The sequence below is a fragment of the Caretta caretta genome, chromosome 25 (genome assembly GCF_965140235.1).
Source record: "Caretta caretta isolate rCarCar2 chromosome 25, rCarCar1.hap1, whole genome shotgun sequence".
NCBI lineage: Eukaryota > Metazoa > Chordata > Testudines > Cheloniidae > Caretta > Caretta caretta.
Genome location: NC_134230.1, coordinates 9,681,160 through 9,705,371, shown reverse-complemented (window position 1 = coordinate 9,705,371; position 24,212 = coordinate 9,681,160). Strand labels below are relative to the sequence as shown.

The following is a 24,212-nucleotide window of genomic DNA, read 5'->3' as shown; positions in this document are numbered from 1 at the left end:
CAGTGCTGGAGACCACGGTCTGGGAATAGACCAAAGGGCTTGTTTGCTCAGAGGTCTCCTCTACTGTGAGACTCACAAGTGACAGAGCCTCCAGCCCATCTCAGGGCATGATATTTCAACCTGATAGCCTTTGTGGCTTGAATCTGTGCCTATTAAGATGCAGGCTTCAGAGTACCAGCTGACCACCAGCTCATCTTAAGAGAAATCCCTCTCACTATTGTTCCACAAGTTTTAAAAAAATAAATAAAATAAAATAGCTCCATTAGCCAATTTTCATTTTAAAAATACATTTGTCCACTTCAAAATTCTACTTTACGCTGACCTTGCCCACAGCTGTCTGACACAAGTCACGTACGTTTGCAGACAGAATCACTGTACAGCCTCTGCGCTGGGTATATAAGATGCAGCAAGAGACAGCCCACAGGGCAAACATCCACTTCTATCAAGAGTCTGCTGAGACACATATGGCCAGATCCAAACCTAGCAAAACAAGCGCAACTGTACTCAAGTCAATGGGAGCTGAACTGTCGCAGAGCAACTCTGAATTTGGAGCACTCTGTGCAAGCTCATCAGAAGGCCAGTACAAAATTAAATTCTGGAGTGGGTGAGACAGGCAGGGGAAAGTCAGCAGTCATGGAATCCCACAAAAGTTTTCCTAGGGCGGGGGGAGGTATCCTAAGTGACAACAGAGCATGGAACAGTTTCCTAAATGCTATGACCCCCTTGCTAAGCAAAAACAACACCGGGAGAAGCGTTGTGTTGGAGCTCATGAGACTGAGCTGATGTTACTTCAAGTAGGTTTAATTCATAGTTACTTCAGTTATATAGTTGAGATTTCATGGGAATTCTACTTATTTTTCCATTGATTGGATTATAACTTCGAATATATACCACTAAGGATAGCAAGGCAGACAATGTTTTCTTATCTACCCATTTTCTTGAGCCCTTTAATGCTACTAATGGGAAAATACAGACAACGTTCTTAATCCAAAGAAACAGACGTAGATACAGAAAACAATGTAGAAAGCTTTTTAATGAACCTACAGGATTCTGGCAAAGCTATTAGCATATAAAAAAGGACCAAGATTTCCCTCTGAGCAAATAACGGTTTGTAATTAAACACGAATCAAAAGGAGTCCACTGGGAAAAGAGTCCAGGAGGAGCTTTTCAGTTGGAAGGAGGTGGGGGGGGAATAGTTCCTGGCCCCTCTGTGGGAAGAGGTGGTCTCATCATGGGGGGCAGAGGAGCAGGAGGATGTACCCCAGGAGCTGGTGGCAGCTGAGGTGGTGCTGGGGGCGGTACAGGTCCAGAGGGAGGCATGGGTGGCAAGGTCATGCCTCCTGGAGGTGGTGGTGGCGGAGGCATGGAGTCCGGGAGAGGTGGTCGTGGGGGCAAGCCATTCATCAGTGGGGGCGGTGGAGGCCTCTTCACAGCTGGGGGTCCAGGAGGGATGCTCTGGGGAGCTGGGGGCTTCTCCATTTTGAAATGGAACTGAAGGAAAAACTAGGGCAAAAAAACCAGAGACAGATTCAATCAACAAAACAGCTTGGGAACCTCACGAGGTGGCTGTCCTGCCATGTTCTCTCCCAGGACCCCAAAAAACATGGTTAACCATCGAAACATTATGCTTAATGCTTTCAGCCCTAGGTGTCAGATCACATCACACTCAGCCTCTCCATCAACAGACAACCCCTGGGCTTGGACCAAACACAGCCCCACTTCTCATTCTAAATACTCTGAAACACCCTCTTTGGGTTCTGAGTAATCTCTAAGCGAGTAGTGATCAATTTAACATCCAATCTCTATTTAGATCACCCCATCCCTGCTCTACTGGGCCCAGCAGTCTCATGTATTTTATATATTAATTATATATACACACACACACTGCATGGGCACATCACCCATATGGCCGCTGGTGCCTGTTAGTGGCGGTGCATGGTGCTGCTATGTATTGGTCCCTTGGGCTGTGCTGCTGCTAAGTCAGTGCATTCCCGGTGAGAAGTTCTGCCTCCTGTACTAGCTTCCCCAAAATGCACTGCAACCTGGAGGGACCCCTTCTATGGGTGAGGAGTTCAGTCTTGATGACCCCTTCAAACCTCCATCTCCCTGCTGAGAATGCCAATAATGGGGCTTATTGAAACTGTGCTTTTGGGTGGTGAACACCTGCCCCTTTAGTAACTCAGATGAGCCAAGGAAGTTCACGTCACGTGCCAAGGACACGTTAGACAAGTTAGAGAGAAAACGGAACTTTGAGCACAGGATCAAGGAAAGAAGAACTTGAGCACACAATGTCTTTGTGCCCAGTGTCCTTAGGAAACTGGATAAATGTAATCAATCAGCCAGACCCATCACCAAGCATTCAACCCACACTGGAGATTGGAGCTCAGAACCTGGTCTTGCGAGAGGCTCAGCAGGCCAGCACTGAGGCTCATCACTGGAGGAACATGAAGTATCAGTACTAGTAACCACTGGCCTATGCTCCTTCCCGATCCCACCCCCATTATCTTTTCACTCCCTCACAAAGAAGTGAGAAAAATGAGCCACCAGCTACCTGTTTGGTTTCTCTGTTCCAGTGGGTCCAAAACTTTCCTTCTGCTTTGTCAATTTCTCTGCTTGGCACCTGTAACAAAAGGAGTAAAGAACTATTATTAGCACCACCAGATTAGCTCCATGGCCCTTTTTTTTTAGCACTAGAGCTGCAAGATAAACAGCTATTCCAGGCTTTTGTGAGATGTGCTCATATCAGACCTTAATAGACAGAGGGGAGGAATTAAGTTGCTTTCATATCTGCCAAGGGCAAGTGTATCGACAGAAAACAGCTCCTCTTAACACCTGCAAAAAAGGACTCAGGAGCAAGGCCCAAAGGGCTCCTTTCTGTGCTAAAGGCAGCCAATTCCTCGGCCGCTCAGATGCCCTGGTTTCCATGCTCTCAGCCGCACGCCGCTGTTGATCCCAAAGGGTGGTCCAGGAGTCTGTGCTTCTCCCCCTCTTTCAACACTGCCAACCGAGCCCCCCACATCCACATACGCTCGATGGAACAGGTCTACACTGCTCTTTATTCCCACTGTGAGCTCAACAAATGCAGAGTGTGCATGGGGTGGCAGAGAGACCAACATGCAGAAGGTCAGACTAGGTGATCATGGTGGTTTCTTCTGGCCTTAAAGTCTATGAGACACCTTCCCAATCACTATTAGCCAATAAGTCCCTAAATTGTACCTTGAAAGCAATGGTTTCATAGGGCTCTGCTGCCATCAAAAGGTATTGCCAACGTCTGTCTGGGGGCTCAATCCTTTGCTCATATGCAGACATGAACCGATGCCTAGGCATGATGGTTTCAGCAATCTCTGGGTAATCGATCTGTGGGGTGATATTGTAGCATACTCATTCCTCCCTCCTCAGCAAAACACCCCAAGCTATAAAGAGAGGCCAGTACATATCCTTCATATGGAGAAGTTAGTACATTTACTGCTGGTGAAAGAAACCAGCTTGACAGCCCTGGTCGTGGATTCCTCCATTCACCCAAATGATAGTTACAGCATCATCAGTAGTACCAGCAGTGAAAGTTTCCCCCAGCACCAGTGCCAATGTGCCAATTCGCAGTCCTACAGAGACCATCCCTAGGAATAAGAGGGTGGTTCAATCTCCAGGACCCCTTCAATCCTCAGCCCGTGTCAAGAATATGATGATGGCTGGTTTTAATTGAGTGGGAACGTGTCTACCAGGAACGGAGCCAAGACCCACAATGCCAGTCTCTCTTTTCTAATGCATCCTCCTGGGAACTTCCAGTGGAGTAATTCCTTAACCTAGCACCCCTCTGAGAGATGCTCGTAAACAGTACCTTACCTGGAAGAGGAGGCTCTGTTGGCCCATTTCTGGATCTCTCTGTTTGGTCACTGTAAGAGAATAACGAATAAGTTCAATACAGCAGTGGTTTCAACCTGGAGTCCTCATACTATGTCTAAGAGGTCCACAAAAGGTTGCCATTACCATGGAACGGTGGTTTTCAACCTGTGGTCCGCAGACTACGTCTAAGATTTTCAAAAGGGGTCCGCACCTCCATTCAAAATTTTTTAGGGGTGCACAAATGAAAAAAAAAAATTGAAAATTGCAATACAGTATTGAGGCTGGAGTGACACTAATCCTATTTTAGGAACTGATAGTATTGCAAATAGCACCATTCCAGAGAAATACAATTGCGTGAACATTCGGAGTTTTTTAGTGTTTTTAATACTCTACGTTATTTGATAGCTTTTAACCCAAAGTGTTCAGCTATACATATAGCAACAGTGAAGTGCAGCCACTTCTGGGGCAGAGGCAGAGAACTGGCACACACCACACTGCAAAACAACATGGGGGGGGCACAAGGGGGACACAACATGGAAGAAGGAGAAGGGAAGTTTTGGCCAAGAACACAATGACAAAGCCTCATTTTTAGTGCCATGCGATTTTCTTATTTATTTTAATAAAAACGGGTGGGCAAAGTTGATACTAGAAATCTCACTAGTGACCCTCAGCATTTGTGGAAAGAAAGGGGGAGACTTATACTCCAAGGAGAGCCTGACTACATCTGATGTTGTCCACCTCCTGCACCGCTGATACTGTAACAGCTGAAAGATCGTGACTACCAACGTATTACTGAACAGATCCTTGTTTGACTGCCAGCTGTAAAGAGTCATTCTATGGGAAAACAAAACAATGCAAGGAGAGAGGGACGAGGGCCTATAATTTGTGATTATAGATCTACAGATCTACTAAAAGGCTTATTTATAATTAATACCCACAGCATTGCACTTCAAGCAAACACCAAAGAGCACCAGGTACCCTGATGTAACAGACATGTCAGTCACTAGCTACCTTTATAACCTGGTCGTCCAATTTTCACAAACTTTTTCACTTCCACTTTGACTTTTTCTGGTGCAGGTTGTGCAGGGGCTTCTTTAGCTTCCTTGGCAGCGCGGCGAGCCCTGAAATCAGGACAGGAGACGGTCATCATCTAACTACACGTAGGAACGTCATCCTTTCAATCCAGAGTACTCTCTCCAGCCTTGAAACCCTGCCATCCGTCTCTTCCCAACCCCTTCCCTGATGCAGAGAACTACAGCCCATAAGGCTTTGAATTTGAACCCACCACTGCAACAATGCTGAACCAAGAGCTCCCATGTGCGTCACATTCCACCTAGCACATGAAGCTGCTCCAGCTTGGAGGCTCCTGCCAACTGAATCAAGGGCACTTTTGTTATTTAATTCTGTGGGTGAATTTAGTGCCTGTGAAATTAAGGGCTCACCAGCGCTGGCTTGAGAAGGACATACTGAGGGGAGCCCCAACCCCTCTGCATCAAGCTCTTTATTTGCACTAAATTTTATTTACTTATTTATTTTTAAAGAGATAGTATGGTCTAGACCCAGTACTCCACTCCGTCAATCAAGGTCAACTGTGACCCACAGCTTCCCCTTAGCAAAGGCTGTCAACTGAGGCGCACTGAATAACCTTAAACTGCATGTGGTGTCTTGACACATGGATTTAAATGCTCTGAACATGAAACGGTATTTATCTAAGGATTTAGACACTACAGTAAGGGAGACTGTATGGCGCCACATTACTGTATTTCTCCTCCCAGAGTTGGAGGACCGAGGCACAGACACTTGCTCAAGGTTACACCTGAAGTCTGTGGCAGGGCAGGGGATTAAACCTGCTCTCCCACATGCCGGGCTAATGCTTTAACGAGTGGGCCACCCTTCTTCTTAGGCTAGCACCCTAAGCCACTGCATTGCTCAGCTCCTTGGAAGTAAGCTTCTAAAACGTCCATCAAACAGCTTATCAAACTTTCACACTCTATGTTCAAATCCCCCACCCTCATGAGCTTTTGCTCACTTTCAGAATGCCCTAAAGAAAGTTATTTTTGTACTCCAGAAGTCCCATAACTTACTTTGTCAGGTCATAGAATTAGACACCATATAGATCACAAATGTTCCATGCCTGCTGTTCCTTACAATATATTTGTATTTTAGTGATGTCAGGTACAATGTGTTTTTGTGTAATGGCTTCCCAGATATTCCTCACCATCAGCTGCAGCCACCTTGTGTTCAGCCACTTTAATCACTCAATACATAAGAATAAGACATGAGTCTGAGAATAAGAACTACTTACTGGGCTGCACCCAGGGAAAGAGGGAAGCTTAAAAACCAAACTGGACTGTTTCACCTCCTGCATACAGCAAAACTAATTTTGCTCTCTGATTTCTACTGCAAATGGGGATGAAGTATTTGTTAAAACTTATACCCAGTACATATTAAAGAGTGACTATGTATTTTAAAATGTCCAGAGACTGGAAAATGCTGCAGTTAAGAACTTACAAATTGGTCTGATGCTTTTTCCCCTGGGTGTGTGCTAAATAGCTTCCCTGCAACAAAACAAGACATAAGAAAATTAAATATGACAGTAAGCTGGGAGGTATCCAACTGTCACAGATGAAATACTACTGGGAGTTAACCTGTCCTGTGAAGAAAGCTCTAAGAAACACTGACATTTTAACCCTTACAGCACAAAGGGAAAATTTATTCCTCCTCATAATTACACTGAGGAACTGGAAAATCTATTTTTTTTTTCAGGGCCTCATCCATCCCTTCCACCAACCCAACTCTCAACCACCAATCCCTTCCTCTCTTACATGTCCCAACCCCCCACTTCCTTACCTCTCAACCCACATTGGGAGGTCTCGCCCATTTTCCACTCCCACACACCCAATGGTCAGTTCAGGAACTGGCAGTCGGGTAACAGACCTCACAGGGAGTAGTGGAGGGATTTTGACAGTGGGGCTGTGGGGTGGTACTTTCTTCAGACAAGAGTCTGGATCTACTACTCTCTCCTCATGAAAACCAACCTCAATTCATATAATTATGCTCCTTCTCCTAGCTCTTACAAAGAAACCGTCAAGTTAATTTTCTTTTTTTTTCTTAAATAAAAAGACATCTTTAAGGTACTTTTAAACTAGGTAGATTATTAAAAGTGAAATAATATGAAATGGCAAATTTACTTATTTTGTTTCAGTTTCTCAGCAACCACTTTCTAGTTTTCCTGCACTAGCTTTGTGCTGTGGCGCATTGCAAACACAGTCTATGTTTTTTCAGCCTAATCAAACCTTTCCATTGGCTTTTTTAATTTTTAACTCATGGATACATTTCTACTGGTCTTAGGTACTGTAAGAACCTTTTGTCACAAAGTGAAATTCAGGGACAAGTTCTATCCAATGTCCTCCAAAACAAAACAAAAAATAGCCAGTTTGTAGGAGTCATCCCCTTGGAAATCAGACCATCTCTAAGGGGTTACATCTGAAGACAGCACAACTGTGTGTCTATTATACTTAACAGCAGAGTAGACAGAAGACCTAAAGACATTCATTCAAGCTTGATGAATGATTGAATTTGACCCACTGGAAGTTTATTCAAATACACACCCAACACAAGAACAGTTTGGATTAGTTCAAAGGAAAGTCCTTTTAAACAGAACTGCTCTGAAGCGGAGCTCACATTAACAAGTAACGCTGAGACAGCGTAATATGAAAAGATATCAATTTAGGAAATTCCTGAGAGGTAGCTAACATTTTATTGCTTTGAAGATGGATGCCAGTTTCTGTGCTATTCTTGGATCTGCTCCCTAATAATGTTCATATTTAGGGTCCCCTTAATGTCAACCCCATATTTTGTATGGCAGAAGAATTTGCATTGAATAATGTGTAGAACGTGCACAAAACCAGAGCACCCGATTTACAGCATCAGTTTAAATGTGCTTTACTCTCACTGCCCCCACACGCTCTGAATCAAAGTTGCCAGAACCCGATGCACCTCTAGAACAGTGGTTTTCCACTAAGATCAACAGGCAGATGCTCAACTCACCTCATTGTTGTGCAGCGTTAGGCAGAGTTTGCATTCATAAGAACCCAAGTGATTTTTCATAAAATAAGGATCCTAAGGAGAGGATAAGAGAACAAGAACTGAATGAGAGAACTCACACGCAAATATCAGCAATCTGCACTACACTGAATTTTCAGACAAAGGTAATTAGTATATATACAGCAAGATCGTTCCTGGACTGGAGAGAGGAATCTTAGGCTCATTGATTTCAATTATGAGACTAACATTCCTTTCAAAAGGATTAAAAAACAATGTATTTGTTAAGCATCAACTGCATGTTTCATGCTGTACAAATGGCAATGGGAAAGTATGGTCCTGTCCGGAGAAATCTGCAATCAAAGTAGATATACTGTTTATATGATCAAATGACAGTGTTTCAGTTCTGTCTTTAAAATCCCTCCTAATGAGGAGGGCACCAGAAGTATTTCATTCCCATGCATAATTCTCCACTAAGGCCCTGACCCCACAAGCTACTTCCTGGGGGTAGACTCTGAACATGAACAGAGCTCCACTGATTTCAGTGGGGCGCTGCATGGACAGTCTACCTGCACATCACAACATGCAGAATTAGGGCCTAAATAAGCACTCTGCAATGATTTAATGCAAACTATAATAATCTTAATAACCAAGTGCCCGTAAGTGGGATAGTCACTAGAATTCTTAGGTCAGGCACCTTCTTTCGCTCCTGCTATTTACTCATTAAACACAGCAGTCAAAGATTTTAGGGAAGGGTAGAAGCAGAAAAAGTGGGAGAAAATAGATGGCTTTAAAATGTTGATTTTGGTTACTCTAGACCAAGGACGGAAAGTCTTTGCAGGGAATACAGTGAGGGAAAAAATAAGAGTGTAATCTGGGCCTCCATCTTTTAAGGTTTTGGGGGAAAATTCTGAAATTTTAGTTGTCCTTCACAACAGGTCAGAAGATCAGAATTCTCTCTCTCTAATTCCTGGTCCAAGATCACCACTTCGAAAAAGATTGTTGGCTCTGGCAGAGTTTTACAGCTCTGAACAAATCACATCTAGCATCTTTAAGTTGCATCATACTGGACTTCAAAGTCAATGACATCATTCTGATTACAGTCTTGCATTATTTCATATCACTTTCAAGACTGACTTGATTTTAGTTTTACATTTTTCAGAAAACGGGAACCCCAGTTTTTGGATCTAACTCTAAGCTTGTGAGGTAACACCCACTGAACAACCATATCAGATCAGAACTAGGAGAGGGCTGGGGTATGGGTGAGAAAGAAAAGAGGATTACTAGAAAAAATCATGGAACTAATTTTAAAGATCCACTATCACATAATCTGAAAGGCCAACACCTCAACTTTCCATTGATACACAGGAGTCATATTTAGCTCCAGTAGTCTGAAGGATAATACACATGAAACTACAACTGATCCTTCAGTCTAATAGTGGGTTCTTTTTTGGTACTGACCTTGGCCTGAATATAGCAAGTCCTGGAATTTGGCACAGTGTAATACTCATTCCCTGTGACCATTTATATATTACTTCTTTAAAAGTTGAAATCCATTTTTATTTTAAAATATTTTCTTGATCACCTGTTCAGTTTATGGCAATCCTGTAACATCTCTTTGGTGAGAGTCAATAGGTCTACCTCTCTTTACGTACATAATGAAATCAAAGTTCACCTTGTTGATGTCAATAGTTTCCAAAGCCAGCTGCCGAAGCCTCTCTCTGCGGTCTCGGTTACTTTCCGAAGATGAGGCTACGCCTCCACTCCCAGTTTTACCTCCAGGGCGATGTTGAAAATCCATGATTGGGGCTTTTGCACTTCAAGTGACTTAGGTGAGAAAAGGAGTCTGGGAAAAATAAAGAGTACAATTCACAGTGAGTCGTTATTTAAAGGCTACACTATGTTCCTTCATTGGCAGCTGGATTGCAGAAAGCCCAATGGAAGCAGTCAAGTGTTGATGGGACTCTGGTTGAATTTCATCCCCTGCCATGTTCAGTCCAGATTCCAGAGCAGCCTTTGAATAAGGTAGGAACCAATTCTCCTGCTACCAAATTCCCCAAGATCTGCTAGCAGGCTCTCTCCCACCCAACCTGCCCACCAAGTTTTCCAACCTAATTTCTCCAGCATAAACCCCATGTCTACAGACCGACTCTCATAAGAAGCCCGCTGGCTGCTATGCGCCATAGGAAGCGATGCAGGATCAGAATCAGCACCCTCAAACAGCACTAGCTCACCTAATACAATGGCTCGATGGGAGCCTTGGGCAGTTTCACGGGTGATTTCATTTTCCTGGCTACTTTTACATATTTTTCTCCGTTTCAAGATTCTGCACTTTTGCCTGAGATATTTAATAGACTCACGAATCAGGCAAAAATGTTTGAAAGCTACTAGTTAATGAGCGGGCATGTCTACTGGCCCAGATCTATGTTGTAAAAGTTGGACACGTAACACAATTGGAAATTCAGCATGGCTACAAATCATTGATTATTTGCAGTAAGTACTGTATCTTGCATTGCCACTTCAAGTATTTTATACGTAAAAGAACCAAACGATACAAGAACTAAACAATAAGCAGAAAAATACTGCACATCAACTAAAAGCAAATTGGGGCAGACACCATGTCAGCAGAGGTGTTTGTTCATTGCTACTGGAGGCGTCAAAGGATTGGTCCTGAGTGGGGCCTGCACAAGAACATAATAATTCTCATTAAGAGCAGTTTACTGTGAGTACGTTGACTGTTAGCATTGCACCAATGAACATGCTTATTTTTGAGGTGCATAAGTGGCCACAGCATACATGTTAAAAGCACAGAGCTATCTAGGATTTTCAAAACACAGTCTCTGAGGCTCAGATCTGCTCCTGAAGGCAAGCCAGGAAGCTACAGGAGGTGCGGCCTCAGCTTTAGAGAACAGCCACTGGACTTGAGCAGCATTTTGAAGACAGAAAGAAAAGGAGTACTTGTGGCACCTTAGAGACTAACCAATTTATTTGAGCATAAGCTTTCGTGAGCTACAGATCACTTCATCGGATGTGCATCCGATGAAGTGATCTGTAGCTCACGAAAGCTTATGCTCAAATAAATTGGTTAGTCTCTAAGGCGCCACAAGTACTCCTTTTCTTTTTGCGAATATAGACTAACAGGGCTGTTACTCTGAAACCTGTCATTTTGAAGACAGAGGCTGGACTGTCAGAGTTGCTGCGCGACCACAGCTCCTGCTGGGCCATGTAGGATTTGGAGCAGGGGCTGCTCATTCCCCCTGAAAACCAGAAGTGAAACGTGGCCTTTAATTTTCAGAAGGAATGACCGACTTTTGCCCCAAATCCCATACAGCCCCCATTCCTCTCGAGTTCAGCGAAGGGACAACAAGCCTCCCATGAATGTCCTGCCCGTCCGCCTGCCATGTGGTCTCAAGGCCCCGCAGTCCCAACACAGGACTGGGCTCTCCTGTCCCAGCACCATCCTGCTTCATCACGGCAGAGACTCAACGGCCTCTCAGAACAACGCCCCGGCCAGGCCAGGCCAGGCCCGGGAACCCCCCCCTCCTCCCGGCCAGGCCGGGAACCCCCCCTTCCTCCCCCCCGCTCACGACCGGGAACCCCGCCCCCACCTCCCGGCCTCCATCTCCTCCCCCCCCCCGGCAAGGACCAGGAACCCTCCTCCTCCTCCTCCCCGCTTCCCCCCCCGGCCAGGACCGGGAACCCCCCCCTCCTCCTCCTCCTCCTCCTCTCCGCCCCCCACTTCCCCCCGGCCGGGACCGGGAACCCCCCCTCCTATCTCCCGGCCTCCATCTCCTCCTCCTCCCCCCCCCGGGCAAGGACCGGGAACCCCCCCCTCCTCCTTCTCCTCCCCGCTCCCCCCCGCGGCCAGGCCCGGGAACCCCCCCTGCGACCCGCCAACCCAACTCGCCCCTAGACAAGGCCCCAGACCCCGCCCCGCGACGCAGAGGGCAGCTCACGTTTCACCCCGAGGCCTACGATGTTTCCTCGCCCCAGCCCCCCGCCGGCGCTCGCGCCTCCTCTCAGGTCCGCCCGAGAGACCCCCCCCCCCACTCCTGCGCGAGCGGACGGGGAAGACGACACTTCCGGCTGCGGGGGAAGCGCATCCGGTTCGCCATGGGGGTCACGAGAGACAAAAGGCTTCCGGGTTCGGGGCGGGGCCCGGCGCTTCCGCGTTGCGGGGGGGGGGGGGGAGCGGGGAGCGGCTCGCTTGGCCCCCGCAGGTGCGCGCGCCCGGGGCCGGGGGATGCGGCGGGGGCCTCGCGATGCGCTACAGCGAGCGGGAGCTGCTGTCCCTGTCCCGGCAGCCGGCGGAGAAGGCGGCGGAGATCCTGATGCGGGTGCCCAAGAAGGGGAGCGGTGAGGGAGCGGAGCCGCCGGGGCGGGGCTGGGGGGAATAACCGGTGGGGCAGAGCCAGGACCAAAGTGTGTGTCTGTGTGTGGTGCGTGTCTGTGTGTGGTGGGGGGGGGGGTGCGTGTCTGTGTGTGGTGAGGGGGGGGGTGTGTCTGTGTGTGGTGTGGGGGGGGGGTGTGTGTCTGTGTGTGGTGTGTGGGGGGGTGTGTGTCTGTGTGGGGGGGTGTGGGGAATTAGGTGGGGGGGCATGAGGGGGAAGAGCCCGGGGGTGGGCCAGGGCCTGAGGGGTGTTGGGTGAGCCATAAGGGTGGGGGAAGGGGTTGGGAAGGCAGGGGGTGCCCATGTCTGGTGGAAGGGGGCTCTTTCGTGGGGAGTGGGGATCAACTTCTCCCACCCAGGAGACCGTTATTAGCAACCCCCCCCCCCCACACACACACACAGTTGAAGCCATCTCTTTACCCTTCCTCCTCCCCAGGCCGCTCCGTTGAGCCCCCTGCACTGTGCATATCCCTGTGGGGATATCGGGGACCGTGTGGGTGCTTTCCCTAAGAGAGGCGTTTGTGCTGGTATCTCCACCCCTGAGTTCTTCTCCTCGCTCCCCATGGGGAGGGGGTGCACGTGGGTGGGCGGCCTCCCTCCGCCCTGCAGGCGGCTGCCTCTCTGTGGCCTACCACGTACAGCTGGTGGCACGCATTGGGATCCTACCAGTTGGGAGCTGCTATGGAAGCATGCGTGATTATAGTTTTATAATTCATCAGTGATGTCTTAGCCAAGGCTGGCGAGTCCGGGATGGACTCAAGATTGCTTGAAGTGTGGTCACCAAAGAGCTGTTCAAGTGAGAATTAAATGCCAGAAGCCGCTTACAATAAGCAGTGGTGATTTAAATTCTAATGGAGCTGCCTCATAGGGTCCATTTAATCTGCAAGGCAGAGATGCAGCCTACCAGCACATTGCTGTGTAGCAGTGAGGGTGGAATGGGCCTGTCTCTTCCCTTCCCAAACAGCTCCAGCTCTCCATCCTCCACTTCTGAATTCTCAGACTTCACTTCTGAATGCTCTCTTTTCTTTGCAGTGCTGAAAAAACGCCTCGTGAAGCTTGTTGTCAACTTTCTCTTCTACTTCCGAACAGATGAAGCAGAGGTATGGAAATAACCTGCGGCAAACTGGCTGCATGTGCTGGTTAGAGCTGGTGTCACAGGAACCTGCCTTATTATTTAATGTGTTTATTACACCAGTGTCTAAGAACCAACCAAGAGTAAAATCCCATTTTGCTAGGCACTGTACTAACACAGAGTAATAGATGGCCCATGCCCTGAAGAACGTACAATTGAAATAGTCATGATGTGATGTTCGCTGTTGATGTTTGACAAACATTATGAAACCTCTGCTTGGCCTAGGTCTGATAAGTAACCACTGTGCTACCCAACCCTGGCCACTGTGTTTCTCGTGCTATGGTCCAAAAACGATCTCTGAAACACAATCATTGCCATGCTTTTGTGCAGGACTGCAATTCATGTATGTGAAACTAGTGAGGTGGATTTTAAATTTAGACTAATCCCCTACCAATGGAACTGGGATTCCTTTGTAAACAATGCCTGCATCATTGCCTATGTGCCAGACCTGGTAAAAGTAAAAAGAAAATCCTGAAGCAATGTAATAGCTGTGTTTTATTAATATTCCTTACTTGGACCTTTATAAGTCTGGTTGTTAGAGCAGAGGAATTGAGAGCTGAAGACTCCTGTGTTCTGTTCCTGCAAATGACTTGATGCGTGTCCTTGAGCAAGTCATTTGATCGATCTTTACATTTGTTTCCTCATTGGTGGTAATAAAACCCACTTTATAAAGTGCTTGGATATAAGATGCATGATGAGTGCAGCGTGGCATTGTTGTTTCTATGCCATTTAACAATCTTGAAGACAAGGTTTTGGGGGTGATGTTTTTGTAGTTTGTGCCAATCACAAATACATGTGACCCTAAGGGTATGTCTACACTACCCGCTGGATCAGCAGGCAGCGATCGATCCAGTGGGGATCGATTTATCATTGCGTAACTTAGATTGATTTTTCTCCCTTCCTCCCGGCCCCCCCAGCGTAGACCAGGGCTAAGAATCCTTGCACTCTCACTTTAGGGTATTCTCTCCTTCTTATCTATCTCCTCTGAGAGTCACAATCACAGGATCTGGCCAAGAAGATGCCACACTTCACAATCATGCTTGGGTGATTGTGAAATCGTGTTAGAGCTCTGACTGCCTGAGACTAGAGGCCAGTGCCAGTAGCAGATTTCCCTCCACCTCTGCTTACGTGATTTTGGCTGCTTCTGCTAATTGTCCTGGCCATTAGAAACTATAAATATTTCCCTTTGTGTTTAGGGGTAGATGATCCAAAATGGTCCAAAAATAGTTTGTAAGCTTAGAGTAAGGTGTGCTGAAGGGATACTTAGCCATGATACAAATAACACCTTTTATTAAAACTGAGTTGATTTTAAAAAAAAATCTTTGCTCTCTCTTCTGTTTGTTTGTCTCTTGCATTTCATTCAGCCTGGACAAAGAATAGAATAGTCAGTTTCACTTTTGTTTATACTTAGCTTTGCTCTCTGGTTGCTCATGCCCTATATATATATATGCACCAATATATAAGTTGCAAATTTTGCAGGTGAAATTCATCTGTTTAAAATAAATGTAATTGTTTGAATGCCCTGACGCATTCCATTAGTCTTCTGCAAAGTCTCACGCTTTTTCTTTACCAAACCTAAATTTGGATTTCAGTTTGTCCTGCTGCAGCTTCCAGCCAAACTTGCTCTGCAGACTCGATTCTGGAGAACTAGAAATAAACTTTTACCTTCACCTCTCTTTGGGCAGATCACTGAGCTGTTTGTTAAAGCACCAAAATGATACTGAGCAAATATAAATGCCCAAAGCACTGTACAAATACTAATCAGCACAAAATATATTTATACAGTGCAGCCTGGCTGCAGAGATAAAGAAATTGGCTGCCTAAAGAACACTCCATGTTAAACTCACTCAGTTCTATTCTGGTTACGATGCCTTCCCTGAAGTCCATCCCTCAGTAGTTTTTGTGGTTTATCAGTGTCTTCCTATCTTTAAAAATATTTTTGCTTGCTTGAGTTGCTGTGAAAGCCCTGCTGTAGCAAACTAGACATGGGAAACCGTGAAAGAACTGTGACTATCTAGCTAGTACCAAAGAACTAAAATACCTTAGGAAATGTAGTTTCTGCACTAGCATCTCTTCAGTTATATCTTTCTCTCACGAATCAGTCACTGTATCCCCCACATCACTCTCAGTGTTCCCTTTCTCAAGACGATGTCTTGCATGTTTATAGAACTGGCTGAACAATGGGGAGGGGTGTCTTAAACCTTCTCTTTGGGTTTCTTTCTAGCCAATTGGAGCTTTGCTGCTGGAACACTGTAGAATCACCAAAGAAGAGGAGAATGTCTTTTCAATCAGTGAGTTTTGGATAAAGATTCTCATGAATTTCACTCTCCTTAAAATGTGGTGTGTAACTTTTTCCTTCTCAGTCAAGTGTTGAAAGGGCAAGTGTAAACATTTCTGGAGCTTATGTACCGTATTGTGGGGGGATGTCAGATCCCAAATGGGACAGAGGCAGTACTTGAAAGGGGAGACGCTTAAGGAAAACCCTGGGTGTTGTAGGAAGTGGTGTTGGGGATTCAATAGAGGCCCCTCTTCCCTCTCTGTACTGCATCATTGCCACTTTGTGGTATAATTACTGCGTTTCTGAAGAGGCAGTCTCATGGCTGAGGTGTGAAAACCAAGACCCTGTTTCACGTTTTGTCAGTCAGGACGCTAGCTCTGGTGCCCTGGACAAATGATATATTTTGTCTCTTGGCTCCCCCTTGTATTATCAATAGGCTTTTCAGTAAGAATTTTCAGTTCTTCACTCCCTCTCCTAAGCCGCGATACAGTGGTGCTGTGTGCTAAGTAGCTGCTGTGCTCTGTCCCAGAGGTGGCTGCATTCACTGCTGGCTGAAGTGATCCCTGAGTGCAGTTTGTAGAGCTTGGTGGGATAAAAGGAGAAGTGGAAGCGTATGAATTGTTAAACACCAGTGGAAGAAATTCTCATCTGGGAAGACTGGATATTGACACATTGCTGCATCTAGGCTCTTTCTTTCTGGTAAAAATAAAATGAAGAGGCTCAGATAAAGTACTTGTCAGGGCTGTCCTATTCCCGGTACTCCCGCCATGCTGTTTGGCCTTGTGTCGATAGCAGTGGCTCCAGCTGGCTCGTGGCTTGTTGTCCTTTGTAAGCAGCCTTTCATCCAACAAGCAATCATTGTGCAAATGGTATGTGGCAAAAATAACAGGATGTTTCCTCCAAGGCCATCCCCATATCTGTTGGCCTGGCTGTCGGCGCAGCTGCTTCAATGTGCGGAGCCTTCAGTCCCTGCTTGCTGGAATGGAGGCAAACTCCCACGGTCTCCGCTGGACCTTCTTGAAACAGTGTGCCTACAGAGAGCTGCCTGGGCACCAGCCTGCCGCCTGAATTCCTGCTGCTCTGGGGCCTTCCCGGCCCCTCATCAGAGCAGTAACCTTGGGACATGAGCTTTCTGCTAAAAGGTGCTGGCTTGGCAGCCCGAGAGACCGGAGTCTTGTATCCCTTGAATGGGTACAGCAAGGGCACTGCTAGCTTCCCATGCCATCCCAACAAGGTGTCTCCTGCTCCGGAAAGATCACCTCCCAGGGCGACAGGCGAGTTTACTCAGCCTACCAACAAAATGGGGCAATTAGTGGTGGCTTTTGTGATGGTCACGCTCATGAGACCCATCAAAGCTCCCTTCGCATGAACTAATGATGAGCCAGCAGCTCTCACTGCTGTCCTGGGCCGGAGTCTGTCAGGTGCTCTGAAAGTGACAGATTATTGCAGCCTATTGCCACACCACTGAGCCATCCAGCCCTTCCCTGCCATCCCACTGGAATGACTGTCACAGACTCCAGCTATCCCAAAGCTCTGCACAGCAGCACGACAGACTGCAAGTCAGCAACAAAGCAGACCAAGGTGGCGGTTCCTTCCCTCAGACATTTGCCTGCACTGCTTCGCATAGAGGTGGCCCTCTTTGAGAACTGAGGTGTTTGACCAGGACACTGAGCCTAATTCCAACTTGTTCAGCTATGTTCTCCCTTGTTAGGTTCCCTGCTGAAGCTTTGAGATGTGGTGCTTTTTGCTGCCTCTCCTGAAATTTGGTGTGGTTTAAACAGCTGCCCTGTTCCATCCCAGAGGTGGCTGCATTGCAATGACGCATGAGCTGATTCCTTTGTGTATCCTTCATATAGCTCTGTGGTAGGGTGTCTTTTGGGATGAAAGGTACAAATAGATCATAGAATCTCAGGGTTGGAAGGGACCTCAGGAGGTCATCTAGGCCAACCCCCTGCTCAAAGCAGGACCAATCCCCAATTTTTGGCCCAGATCCCTAAATGGCCCCCTCAAGGATTGAACTCACAACCCTGGGTTTACCAGGCCAACACTCAAACCACTGAGCTGTCCCTCTCCCTGTGAGCATGAGCCAATGTAAATGTGCATTAAGAGGGAGATGAGCCCCTTTCACTGGGTCTGTGCCACTTTCGATGGACAGTTGCTGGCAGTGACCTTTCCCCAGTTGGCTGCTGTGTAACTTTTCCAAGAGAATAAAATGACTGGGGGTTACTGGGCTGTGCCCATGACAAACCACGTTACTGGGTGCTGCAGCCGCTGGCTTTCCTGGGGGTGGGGTTCACAGCAGCTCTGCCCCAAACTGCCCCGTCAGGATTTGAAAGCAACTGACTAAAGCTTTAGTCCCACTGCAAAGTGTGTGACTGGGAGGCTGGGTGTGTCCCGTGGGGCAGTGCTTCTGAGGCCATGCTACACAAGGGGCTTGAGTGAGGAGATGATGGGGAGAGAAAGGGGGCTGGGGCCTGGTCCTACTAATTTCTGCTAGTGGATCTCCTGCCCTTTTTAAATAAATAAAAGGATAGTTGTGGCCTGACACAGGCGAAGGGGTCACTGGTGTTGAGGAACTCGTAGTGACACCTGCTGGTGGGTGAGGGAGCATTTCTGAGCCATCCATTCCTTGTCCCCGGCAGGTTTCATTGAGGAGCCAGACAGGAAATACTCCTTTGAATGTGACACTGAGGAGCAATGCCAGGAGTGGATTGAGGCTCTCCGAAGAGCCAGGTAGGGCAGCCGGTTGGGCGGGGGGAGCTTCTCCACCATTGCGCTGTTCTCGTGTTCTGCAGAACACAGCTCAGCCCTGGGTGTGCCCCGCTGGACTTGGGCGGAGAAGAGGGAGCTCGCTTGGCAGCAAGCAGCACCAGGAGCTCTCTGCCCAGTGCAGTAGAGACATCTCTTGTACGTCATTATCTTGGTCGCTGAATAGGGAATTGTTCCTGGGCCTGGACTGATCCTTCACATGCTGTTTGGTGGCTTCCCTGATCACAGCCTCTGGCACTGCACTAGGAAAACTGGCGCCTGAGCTCTGTGGAGAGACGACTATAGGAAGCCACAAGGCGCATTTGCTCTGTTGACAAGGGTGGGACGGTGGCTGTAGCCAACGGTCCTTTGCCGTGGCCCATGGGGGAAATGCCCACTGGCCATCTAGCATAGTCTGCCCCATCCCCACGAGCACTGCTGCAAGAATGTTCACTGGCGCTAGAGCGGAGACCTTCTACTGGGCTCTGAGCAGCATGTGAAATAGATCCCCTCGATTCAGCTAGACACCTCTCGTCTTACAGCTACGAGTTCATGAGAAGAAGTTTGATTTTCTATCGGAATGAGATTCAGAAGATGACAGGGAAGGTGAGTGTCTCTGATTTATCATCTGCTAGCCCCTTTCCTTCCATTAAGGCCAGGAATAGTCAGTCCCTAGGGAGAGGTGGGGGGGTTGCTGCCTGGTTTATACCAGGAGAGAATTGGAGCAACCAGAACTGTTGTGAGGTTGTTGTTGTTTTTTCCCCCCTTGGGCTTGTTGCAGCCCCTGGGAAAGAGCAACCCCTTAATAACTTAGTTCTTGAAACCATCGGTGTCAGAGCTTCCAATCGGTTTTAAGGAACCTGCCTGCACCCAAGGTTGCTGTACAGACTGCGGCAGCAATGGCCCATTTAACTTCATGCCTCCAGCTGGGGAACCTCTAGTGCAGGTCAGGTTAGATCCTGCTCGGTGCAGTGGCACTGGTGTGTGGGGGTGGCTGGGACTCTGTCCTTCAGGGGCTTGGGACTCAGGTGAAGTACCTGCCTATGCAATGCCAAGTGCTTACAGCATGTCGTGCCATGTCTTCTATGGGGCTTGCTGTGAAGCAGGCGTGTAATTGTCCTGATGCCCAGTTCTCATCTGGCAGAACTCTTACTAATTTAACACTGATGAATGTTTGAACCTGGCAAAATCAGGCAAGGGCTATGTAACATCCCTGCACCCTTCTGCCTGTGCAGGCATGGGCTTCCCCCACCTCTGCCCTGCTCCTGCTTTCTAACGGAGAGACCAGCAAGCCATAGGGTGACTGTGTGACACCAGCACACACACTTCTGTACTAGGGTGGCTAAAAAACCAGCCCACATAACTGACTGTCTTACAGCCTCCAGAAAGGCTGATGGACTGATCTTTGCCACACCTCCCCATCCCGCCACCCTGTGTTTCCTGCTTTGACTAGGAATCAACACTCAGTCTAGAAGTTAATTTGACCACAATCGGATGCCCAGGCCTTAAGTAAAGGAATGGCTCTGGCTGTATAATCTCATATGCTGCAGCTTGTCCCAGTGTACTGCAGCCCTGTGAAGGGGCCCCGTCCTATAAGGGGGGGCACTGAGATCAGCCTGGGCAAACCTCCCTTGAATTGTGCGGGAAAGGCAGGCTGGGTGCCTCGCTCCCCCTTACTTACGGGCATGTGCTCTCGCTGCAGGACCCCCTGGAGCAGTACGGAATCTCCGAGGAAGCCCGATTCCAGCTGGGAACACGCAAGCTGTAACCTGGCAGCCTCCGTCCCCACCCAGCCCAGTGGGGCTTAACTGGCATTCAGCCACCTCCTGGTGGGGGATGGGGGTGAAAACACCAACCCCCTGTCGGGGGGAGCTCCTGGGACCAAGTGACTTACTTATGGGCCAGATAACTTGTATGTCTTTTTTTTAACGGATTCATTGCACACTCCCCTTCCTGTTTGTCTTCAGCCCCTCCGAGCTCCCATCTCCCCGCAGCAAGAGTCTTAACTGGCCACTGCTGTGTCAGCTTTAACTTGATGGACCATAAAACTGCTAGGCTGAGGGACTTATGGGCTGCCCGTTACTCACTAGATGCTAGCCCCTAGGGCCACTGAAAGCCCTCATTCAGAGTCCCAGGGGATTTCAGCTATGATGCTGATGTGGAAACCTGGCTGGACTTGTCCTGGTGGGAGCAGCCCAGGGGTCTTCCAGCATATGGTGCTATTATAAGGCAGGGGTGATCTGGGGTAGAGGGCCGGTGTCTGTTCTAGGCCAAAAACATGCATTTCTGCTGGGAATGGCCTCAGGGCTTTGGCCATCCAGCTCTGCAGGCCGCCTGCTGCACGCCTGGTGGCTGAAGTTTGTCACCTGGGTGCCCTGAGCCAACTGGTGGCTGATGCTTTGCTGGCTTTTGCAAAAGTGGCTAATCTCAAAGGGAGGAGGAGGGTCTTTCATTAAGGGGGTGTGGGGGTTTTTTTTGGTTTTTTTTTTTTGGCCGATGGCATTCCTTTGCTCATAGCAGTGGGGTCCTCGGCCTTGAAATGCCAGACTCACCCCTCTCCCGCACTTAACTCTGTCGGGCCCACTCTAGCTGCTAGATCTGTACTGGACATTGTTCAGCTACTGAAGATAGATGCAGGGAGCAGCTGTTTCAGGTAAGGGAAGCCCTCCTCTGTTATGGATTGCGACCCCCAAATGGAGGGAGGAGGAACTGGCCCTTAGTCTAAACAGGGTTAACTTCTGTGACTGCTGGTGCTCCTGCCCCCCTCCCTAGCTGTTGCTGCTCCGGCTGACAGTGTAGCTGTAGGGGGCAGTGTCTTCATTTCTTTACACAAACCTACAGCAGCAGCGATTGCATTGTGACATGCACACAGGGTTACTGGGGCCTGTCTCAGCTCAACACCGTTACTAAGGTCTAATTTTGAACTTATGCAGATGAATCCAGCTACCACGAGCCACCCTACAGCATCTTTAAAATGCACTTCCAACTTCCCGCACAGTGTGGGGTTGTGGCTTTCTCACCAGTACCCAGGAGTGAGAAAAGCAAGGGTCTGAAAGACACCTGCTGTGAGGCAGTCTAAACCAAACCCCTCCCCCTGACCTTGAGAGCAAGCTGTGGTTCTTAGTGGCATTGTTCCCGTGCCTGGGGGGGGGGGGTGCTGTGCAGTCATTGGCTTCCCAGAGCAGATGGCCTGCTGTGGGGCTAGTGAAAACAGCTGGGTGGATGCTGCTGTAGTCCCCTTTACTGGAGGCAGTGTGAGAGGTAGAACTGTGTGGGGTGTAGAACCGCATCTTGTCCATGCTGAGCTGGGAGACAGGGTCCCACAGCACGAAGAATAGCTGTACAGGGCTACTTCAGGCTTTATTCCATATACAACACCCCTCATCCTCAGGAGCTTGAGCAGAAAAGACCAAAGCAATCCAGTGATTTCTGGAGGGCTGGGAGACCTGACCTAATTTTTTCTTAAAGTGCTTCAGGCATGTACTGCTCTTAGGAGACTCCCAAGGAGGAAATAATTCAGGTTTAGAACATTAGTTGAGGCTCATTGTTTTAGTACAAGACATCAGCTGCAACATTTTACTATCTCCAGTAGAGATGGGGGCCCTGCCCACCTCTGCACCAGGACCACATGTGTTCGATGGAGGCTGTTGCTAGTAGCTTCTACATGCAGCTCTAGGACTCAGCGGATGAGCCCTGTACAGTGTGGGAAAGAGGATGTAGTACATGAGTTGAACTGATCATTTGTCCTGGCCCCACGGAATGCTACTGGAGAGCATCCTGCAGGCTGGGTGATGGGTGGAAGTTGTTCCTCCACTTTGTGACAAACTCTGAGGCTGCTCAGTGGTGAACCTCTGGCTGGTAAGAGTGAGGGAGGCTCTGGAAGACCTTGGGAGTCCAGCCATGCCTTCCTCTTCATTGCCCTGGAAAGCAGCGAGAGGATTAGGCAAGAGCACACTAGAGCTTGTGCTTTAGAGAACATGACCTCAGCTGCCTCTATATTGCATTCGCAAGCAGCCCTTTTCTTAGCCTTTGCTGTTACCCAGAGGTAGAGCAGAACACAGATCCATGGTTTTGGTACTGAGCCCAGCACTCCCCTTTGAGAGTAGCGACAAGGTTTGTTCAAATATGGCTCTTGCTATCTGGGGGCTGCTAAAGTTTCCAAGGTTACTAAAGTAGGCTCAGTTCTAGCAGCTGTCTTCTTGCTGCAGTTAAAGTCTTTGCCCACTTTCACCAAAGCTGAGGCAAAGGCTCCATAGCAACTGACCTAGGAAATGGTGTTTAAGAGGGTGCTTTGAACTCTGTTGTGACGGTTACATTCCCATCCCCACTGTCAGCAGCTAGACAGCAAGAATTGTATTCCCAGTGTCTCGTCTCCTTTAAGTCAGCTAAGATAACTCAGCCTAAGCCAGGAGCAGGCTCTTTATTAACTCCGTAACTTTGGTACATCCCATTAGGGAAACTGGAGCCTTTTTTTAGCTAGGAGGAAGCTGGGAAATGCAGTAGTTTCATACAGAATAAACTGAATTAGGGAAAGATTACACCCAGTATTTCTCTCTCATGTTCAAACCTTGTTTGATTGTTCAGCCAGCTTGCTTTTGGGCACTTGCCTTTAGAATCAGCGTTGCTTAGTATGCTGGCTGACTCAATTCTCAATACTTGTGTTACTGGACTGTCCCTTCGTGCCCTATGGTCACCTTACGTGAGAAATCGTTGACAATATTTAAAATCCTGGCAGGTGGCCATGTGAACATAGCTCATGACAGCTAAGATTTCAGAACTGGAGAACTGGTTATTTAGACCACTCAAACTACTGTATAAATATTCCCTCTTCTGCCTTCCTTGTACAAAAACACTAGCTTTTTCTTGTTACCCTTTCAAAGGGCAGACCTTAAGCTTACAGTTACCATTGCACACTGTACAGAAATGGGCATTTTATTAGGGTTGGGGGAGGTACATTAGGTGAGCAAGGAACAGCTCCAGCTATTTGCTTAGATTAGGAGGTACGTAAATTTCACTTTCATTACTTGATTGAATGTATGAAGACAGATGCTGTGAACAGTTATCTGAGCATGGGTGCCCAGTAACTCACTAAAACTAGCTTTACGGTTCAGGAGTAAGGGGAAACAGGTTTAGGAATCTGTTATTACTGGTCATTTATATGCAAGAGTTTCTCATTATCTGTTCAGGTTCCTTTTTGTGGTTAGTTGCTCTAACAAAAGCGTTATATATGGGTGCTGTTCATCGGCTGTACAATCAATGTTTTAAACAAACACCTGTCATGGTTTTAACCTGGGCATAAATTGCAGCTGCTGTGTAAGAATCCCATGTGCATTTTCTTCAAAAAGAAAGGTTGAAAGGGGAATAAACGTTGCAATCAGTAAGGGTTGGATTTTCATTCATACCTAAGCTCCCTTGACTTTCAGTGGGATTTGTGCTCTTAACTTATGGGCTTTGGAAACACCTACCCTCAAAATGATATGACCCTTTGGACAGGAAGGAAGCAAACAGCAGACCAGAGGTGTAACTGTCGTAGAGTCAATAGAAAGACTATTATAGCTGAAAGCATCACCCTTGTTACCCATGTCTGAGCCAGAATGGTTAGCTGCAGCAGTGGGGCTGAAATGGGTATGGCAAATGAAAATCAACAGCAGCTGCCAGGAGTAGGGCAGTGAGGTAGGAGATTCCTAGTGGGAGTGTAACAGCAGAGATCCCATAGCAGGAGCACCGAATAAGCCCAATGGGCCAGCCAATATTATCCCCTCTACAGGTCAAAGGCT

General features: G+C 47.8%; 2 protein-coding genes across 2 annotated transcripts; one reads left to right on the top strand and one right to left on the bottom strand.

Annotated features, from left to right (window-relative positions):
* Positions 1-1,015: 1,015 nt before the first annotated feature.
* Positions 1,016-11,949, bottom strand: SF3A2 (splicing factor 3a subunit 2). The gene is made up of 9 exons (XM_048830979.2): positions 11,844-11,949; positions 9,563-9,733; positions 7,894-7,965; positions 6,355-6,401; positions 4,855-4,964; positions 3,844-3,893; positions 3,217-3,357; positions 2,552-2,620; positions 1,016-1,503 (listed from the first exon to the last, which is right to left on the bottom strand). Exons 2-9 carry the CDS (start codon positions 9,686-9,688, stop codon positions 1,168-1,170), a joined length of 951 nt encoding a protein of 316 aa, XP_048686936.2. The 5' UTR covers positions 9,689-9,733; positions 11,844-11,949; the 3' UTR covers positions 1,016-1,167.
* Positions 11,950-12,069: 120 nt separating this feature from the next.
* Positions 12,070-23,816, top strand: PLEKHJ1 (pleckstrin homology domain containing J1). Its single transcript, XM_048830981.2, has 6 exons — positions 12,070-12,243; positions 13,310-13,377; positions 15,634-15,700; positions 18,330-18,420; positions 18,978-19,041; positions 20,138-23,816. Exons 1-6 carry the CDS (start codon positions 12,150-12,152, stop codon positions 20,201-20,203), a joined length of 450 nt encoding a protein of 149 aa, XP_048686938.1. The 5' UTR covers positions 12,070-12,149; the 3' UTR covers positions 20,204-23,816.
* Positions 23,817-24,212: the final 396 nt, after the last annotated feature.

Excerpts from the sequence above, each read along its gene's own strand:
- PLEKHJ1 (XM_048830981.2), top strand. The coding sequence starts at position 12,150 with ATGCGCTACAGCGAGCGGGAGCTGCTGTCCCTGTCCCGGCAGCCGGCG. Across the intron at positions 12,244-13,309 it reads GGTGCCCAAGAAGGGGAGCG|TGCTGAAAAAACGCCTCGTG; the intron begins GTGAGGGAGCGG and ends TTTTCTTTGCAG. Across the intron at positions 13,378-15,633 it reads TCCGAACAGATGAAGCAGAG|CCAATTGGAGCTTTGCTGCT; the intron begins GTATGGAAATAA and ends GTTTCTTTCTAG.
- SF3A2 (XM_048830979.2), bottom strand. The coding sequence starts at position 9,688 with ATGGATTTTCAACATCGCCCTGGAGGTAAAACTGGGAGTGGAGGCGTA. Across the intron at positions 3,894-4,854 it reads TGGACGACCAGGTTATAAAG|TGACCAAACAGAGAGATCCA; the intron begins GTAGCTAGTGAC and ends ATTCTCTTACAG. Across the intron at positions 2,621-3,216 it reads ATGAAACCATTGCTTTCAAG|GTGCCAAGCAGAGAAATTGA; the intron begins GTACAATTTAGG and ends CTTTTGTTACAG.